The 6,396-nt window shown below is 43.9% G+C and overlaps 1 protein-coding gene across 2 annotated transcripts in view; it reads right to left on the bottom strand.

The window, feature by feature from the left end:
- Window positions 1-782: 782 nt before the first annotated feature.
- fignl2 (fidgetin like 2) overlaps window positions 783-6,396 on the bottom strand; it is an 18,163-nt gene continuing 12,549 nt past the window's right edge. For both annotated transcript variants that reach the window (XM_025059465.1, XM_008318206.3), the window contains one exon: window positions 783-5,794. In XM_025059465.1, coding sequence (XP_024915233.1) covers window positions 3,780-5,794 — 2,015 coding nt within the window. In that variant the 3' untranslated portion in view covers window positions 783-3,779. The remainder of the gene's footprint in view (window positions 5,795-6,396) is intronic.

The following is a 6,396-nucleotide window of genomic DNA, read 5'->3' as shown; positions in this document are numbered from 1 at the left end:
GAAAATCACACTAAAAGAAATATTGAAACAGATCAGAGATCTAACCTTACATCCTAACTATTGGCTGATCATACAATAAACCTAATTTTGTAATTAGTGTAATGAACTGAGCTGACCTAAGTACTGGGGTCAGGGCAGGCGACTGGTGCAAACACCTGACAGCAGCAATGTGCACCAACCTTAAAGGTAGTTGGAAATTACAGAAAATGAACTTTACATTTTTAAAATTCGTTTGAAGCTTTTTAATGGTATACAAAGATGCTAGCCACTTCCTGTTGTATTTTCTCTCTTTGCCATGCATGCAGTGCAGAGGACAGCAGATGTGTATACTAGATCCTGCAGGGGTCAGTAATAGAGCTCTGTGGACACAGCATCTATAGTAAAACAAAGGGAGTTGTTAGTCACCAGTTCCAGTTTCCTAGATTATATTGACAATCACTATTACTCTGTCTTGTAGAAACAGCTTTATTATTTGGTTATCACGAAACATAATGTTACACCTGTGCACTGAGCACATGAATACGAATGGGATATTAACTGTGTTCAACACTACCTGCAGGGGAGGAAGCAGAGCTACATGCTGTTTGTTTGCAGTTACAGAAATATATCTGAAGATATTTCTGAAGATTACTTCTAACTGGGCTGATGTCAGTGTTGGTGTCAGACCAGGGTCAGTGTACAGATACTGTATAACAGCTCGGCCGTGTAGGCTGTTTTGAATCATTTCTTGCCTCTGACCTGATGCAGTACTGTGCCAGAATAAAGACATGTATGCAGTGCAGTATTGGCAAATTCTGTTTAATATTGTGTGATACTCTCTTAAAATACAGTCTTTTCTGAGGTAGACCATTACATTTGAAGAACATTTTTTTAATCATTTTTAAAACAGACATCAATAAAGACATGAAATAAATATTTTCATGTACAATATGCCGCAAAAAATGAGGTAGAAATGGTTACAGAAAATGTACAATAACCAAGAACAAAATGACTGTGAAAACAGATCAACATGTAAAAAATAAAATCTTAGTTTTGTCGGACAAACTGTTCAGGGGTAGGTGGGTGGGGCAAATATTGTAATTAAAACATGTGAATGTTTAGAAGCTCTTGACCACACAATGCTTGAGGATGCTGTGTACTCTGTAAATGTGTTTTCAGTTTCTCAGACAGTGATCAGTATGCACAGTCGGGGTGACTCTGATTGATCTGGCTGTATGGTATGACTGAAGCCACCAGCTGGAAAGGGAAGGCTGCGCTGTGATATAAGGTTGCTGGACATCAATCAGTGCATTTCTTACGCCAAAGGAATCGGGAAGGGAGAGGTGAAGGAGGGCGAGTGGAGGAGGGTGAGAGGATGCAACGCCACATGGCCACCGGGGTTCGTGGCCAGGGGGCAATCCAATCTAATGAGACCGCACAGGGGAGAAAGAGAGAGGGGAAAAGAGATGAAGGATGGAGGGAGGGAGGGAGTGAGGGAACAGAGGGAGAGGAGGGTGATAGGAAATATTACATCATTCTGTGTGTACCTCCTCAGGACCATAGCAACAGTCTAACATGAAGGACCTCTGTACCTGCAGTCCGCTGACCAGATTTTTCCAGCCTACTTAAACAGAGCTGAGCCACGACTAACTCTAGATTGTCTACATCAGTGTTTCCTAAACTTTCCACAAGAGGATCTGAACCACAACGAGCAAATTTATTTCTGGCTTATCCTGACAAAATTAATCTCGATTAGAGCTTGACAAGGACATTTTGAAAGTCGTTATATTCCTAGCAACTCCCTTTAACAGGGTTACATACATGAACTTCAGCACAGAGAACAATATTCTCCTTTAGACATAAAATATGCTATGGTTACGGATTCAGGTGTATCAGACAAATCAATTGATAATATCATAAACTGTGTTACTTGGCACGACTGTAAAATTTGTCATGATGATTATCCTAATAATAATTAGAATTTGTAATGTTTAGATAAAGTTAAGGGAGAGGGCAAATTGCAATTTTCTTTGAACATTTATGGCAAGAATTTGTTCTTTGTTTGAGTTCAGTTTAAAATTGTGGAGGATACACAGACTCTGGTTATTTTACTGATATGCAGTGAGGCTGGTGTCGTTTTCCTAATTACTGTCATTTATTTCAGTGTGATTTTATTTTACGTATTTGTTGCTTCAAAAATCACTGGTAAATTCTGAAGCAAAAACTCTTCAGCGAGCTCATGCACATATTACCTCTGGTTTGTCTTTCACACTGACGTTTTTGAACTGAGATGTTAAAACATGAGCTGGCCTCTTTGATTGTGTGAATTCTATTTACATCCTCAAACTGTCCCTCGTGTTTCTGAAGCCCTAAACGGCAGACATGCAGAAAAAAAAGGATATGTAAACGCAGTGAAACAGTTTGTCCAACAAAATAGGAATATTTTCTGCATTCTACATAGCATTCTCAAAGACAAACATCACTCCACCATAAACTACGATAAAAATAAAAGGGGAAAAAAAAGAACAGAAAAGAAAATGCATTTATATATTCATATATAATAATACATGGATTTTTATGGCATCAAATATCCTTTGAAATACCTGAATTACATTCATTGTTACTCTTTGTAGCATATTCAAGTTTCTCTCCCGAGGTAAAAGCCCATCTGCAGTGGGGATTTAACGTGACTGTCAGGTTTCCTCCTCGCTCTGCGACGCTCCCTACTAAGACCCTAAGATTACATACATTCTTTAATTCATATTTCTGAGGTAAAGAAATTTCTTCCTGAGCATTTCAAACAAGACTACATACTAAGACAACAAAAGGACTTAAGTAAAACAGAAAGCAGACACACTGCAGGAGGAGCCGTGTGTGCAGTCGGGATAAACTTTGACTGTGATTCTCCAGGAAACTACTTCATGAGGAATGTGAGCATATGGTTTGCAAGTCCACAAGCGTGTTTTAAATATATATGTGTAAATATGTTTATTTAAAGGTGGGCTATCTGTGAAATGAAGTGTGCGCATATTTAAATTAAAGTACATGTAATTTTTTTTACATGAAACTGTGCTGTGAGTTTTACTGCAAGGTTTTCACTGAATATATCTCAGAGTACAGTCGCGTGTTTTAATAAATGGTATCTTTATTTTCATTCAAACGTTGGATATGGTTTGTAATTTGATGATGAAGCCATGGCGGTTTCAGAGATATTCATCAAAACTGCTTAAAAATTTGGTATGACATGTTTTTGGTCAAAAACTATTTTGCTGAAATACTGCTGATCCCAAGGCCCTTAATTTTGAATAATAACAATAATAATTAGTAACAATCCAAAAACCAAATCAGAATAAGATGGACTGCAGTGGCAAAAAATACAATCCTGAGCATAGCATCAAAGGGGGAATCTTCCAAAACCCTGATTATCCATAATCTTGGACCACGTCACCTATTAACAAATTATTGATTTCGTCCTGGACGGAGGCTAATCAGGATCTTTGAGGGCATCCAAAAAGCTATGTTTCTTCCGTTTTAATGACTCTTACACCACCTGACTTACCAAGGCCTGTTCATCTTTCTTTTCTTTGGGAAAATTAAAATATTGCAAATACTGTTAAGCAAAACAAAAACAGTACACCACGGCATGCTTCTGCCAGGAGAACAGTTTTGTCAGCTCTCCTGTTTCATTGAACTTCTCTGGCTCTTTTGGCTTCTGTAATTACAAACAACATCAAGGCTTTTCCATGTCAATGCAAAGAAAGGTTTGTAGTGCAGTCCGAGTGCAGGGACTGGCTGCTTTCTCAGTGGCTATACATCTTGCTCCACTCTATACAAGTGTCCAGTTCTTTTGTGGTGGTGTGTGGGCGCACCTTGCAGAAGGCATTCTCAAAGTCTGTGAAAACCGGGGGTTTGGAAGATGTGGAGAGGCCATGCATGGTTCCCGTGGGGGAGGCTGCTGATGAGAGCGCCTGCTGGCTGAGCTGTAACAGCTCCCACACTGTGAAGCCCTCAGTGCGCTGAAGCACAGCGCTGAACTCCCTTTCACTCAGGCTGCAGCCTTGAGGCAACACCGCCTGCAGCAGCACCTGCCTGCGCATCCCAGCATCTGGCAGGCCAACGTGATATCGCTTAGCAAAGCTCTGATGAACTGCATCCTGCAGAAGATCGGGCCTGCCAGTGGCACATACAAGAATCACCAGACCTGCCGTCCCCACCTGGACTTTGTCAAGGGTGGTCAGAAGTGTCTGTCTCAGTCCATCCTCTTCCAGGGCCTCCACCTGACTAAGCAGCACCACAGAGGGCTGCCGGGCCTCTGCCAAATGCAACAGGGAGCCCAGGATGTGCTCTGCCTCAGCTTTCCCTTTAGAGGCTAACATGGCTCCACTCAACCTGTAGAAGGAAGCTCCAAGCTGGGAAGCCAAAGAACGAGTCAGTGTGGTCTTACCGCCTCCCTGGGGGCCAAATAGAAGGACGGTTCTCGATGGGCGCACAACTGGACTAGGCCTTAACACAGGCCAAAGCAGATCCTCCTCCAGGGCAGTCTTGACGTGGGTAAGCCCCACCAGCTCAGACCAGCCTAGGGCCGGGCTGCAGTCTAAAAGCTCTGCATTAACAAAGTCCAACAGTCGGGGATCTGGGCTCTTCATGGAGTCAATAGTTGGACCACATATTGGAGGCCTTTTGTGGACTTGGTTGCGGTGCTGTTGCTGTTGGGTGAAGCCTTGCTCTGCTACACCATTCTCCCCTGTCATACCTGCTGGAGGGCTATACTCCCCAGAGGCCCCATACTGAGGAGACACTAGGGGCTGAGAAGAGGGCTTACTGGGCTTGAAGCTCTGAGGGTCTGTGCTACTTGAATTGCTGAAGCCATTTCCCTGACACTCTGTTTTTTCATTTACACTGTAGGGTGAGTTTCCCCCAGTCTTTAATGGGTCGTAGCTGTATTTCCTGTAACGTGAGCCATCTGCGCCTTCATCCTTTTCTACATTCATTTCAAATGCTTTTCTTTTCAATGTGCCTCCTGAATCAGATGCCCCCAGGGTGGTGCTCTGGTAACTGTAGCTGCCTCCTACTACTGTGGGCCTCGGGGGTACTGGAGTAGGGGCTGGTAGACCTGAGGCCAGGTAGGCTGCAGAAGGGTGAGTGTAGCTGGGAGCGAGGCTGGTCTGGGGAGGGTATGTGCTTGGTGGATAGTTGTAGACAGGTGTCGTAGGGCTATAGTTGGGCACCAGGGTTGCAGGTGGAAGTGCTGCACTGGGTTGGGGACAGTAACCTGAGGAGAGATAAGTACCATTGTAGCTGGAGGCGTACTCACTGGAGCCACTACAGGAGCTGCTGCCACTGTACCCAGAGTCCGACAGGTTACTGTTTACCACAGACACACTGCTGACTCCTGGAAGACCCGCAGATGTGGCTACAACCTTGGAACCTGGAAGGCTCTCGTGGCCTCCTGGTGGCACAAGTGAATAGGCATCAGTGCTGTGTGTCAGTTGCCAAGGTTCCAGCTCTGACTTTGGGACGCTGAGGCCCCCAAAAGCCCCAGGCTCTGGGTAGGTGCCAACAGAGGGTGCCTTATCATAAGGTGAGTCCAGCACACCAGCATACTTCTCAGCATAGCGCTTCAACAAGTTGGAGGCCGTCAAGGCAGAGATGTCATCGTTGGCCCAGGCGTAGTTGTAAGCGCTACGGCTGCGACCAGAGTAGAACTCCGATTTGTGGGCCGGAGAAGAAGTGGTGGAGGAGACATCTAGGTGTTGCTCAGGCCACTGGCTTAGAGACTGGGCATGCTCTGGGTTCCAGTGCATCTTTAATAGACCTGGGAAAAGAAAATAATACAAAAGATATTTTGTTACTCACAAGTTCTTCCAAGGCAAAATGATATTTGTGGTGCATATTGTCAATCTATTAACCTGTCTACCTTTTGGAAAAAAAACACTGGCATTGCTCCCAGTGTGTTAATCAAACAATGTAATTGGTATAAAAGTAATCCTTCTTTCTGTACATGTTCTAAATGGATAAGTAAACAGCAATTTGATTACTTGTCTTTTTCCAACAGTTGTTAGAAAACAAACTCAGATTAAACATTATGCCTTGAAGCACAAATAGTGTAAATAATGACAACATTTGCCATAGAGAGAAAAGTAAGTGACGAGCCATGGACCAGAAAAGGACAGCTGTAGAGAGGGTGAAAAGAACAGACTTGTCGGGTGGTTTCCCAGCTTATGTTAGCCTTGCGATAAGATCCCACTTCTATTCCCCGTACTCCTAGCATCTGCACGTCTCCCAGAGGAGCCATTGTTATCTCCCTGAGCATGTTACTCTGAATGCCTGCTCTCTCTACACCCTGCACCCCCATCTACCACCCACCAATTGCCCCACCCACCCACCCACCGTACACCACAGCACCAAAAGGCCCCG

The sequence above is a fragment of the Cynoglossus semilaevis genome, chromosome 10 (genome assembly GCF_000523025.1).
Source record: "Cynoglossus semilaevis isolate Cse_v1.0 chromosome 10, Cse_v1.0, whole genome shotgun sequence".
Taxonomy (NCBI): domain Eukaryota; kingdom Metazoa; phylum Chordata; class Actinopteri; order Pleuronectiformes; family Cynoglossidae; genus Cynoglossus; species Cynoglossus semilaevis.
Note: the sequence above shows the minus strand (reverse complement) of the source record. Positions and strands in the feature narration are given on the sequence as shown.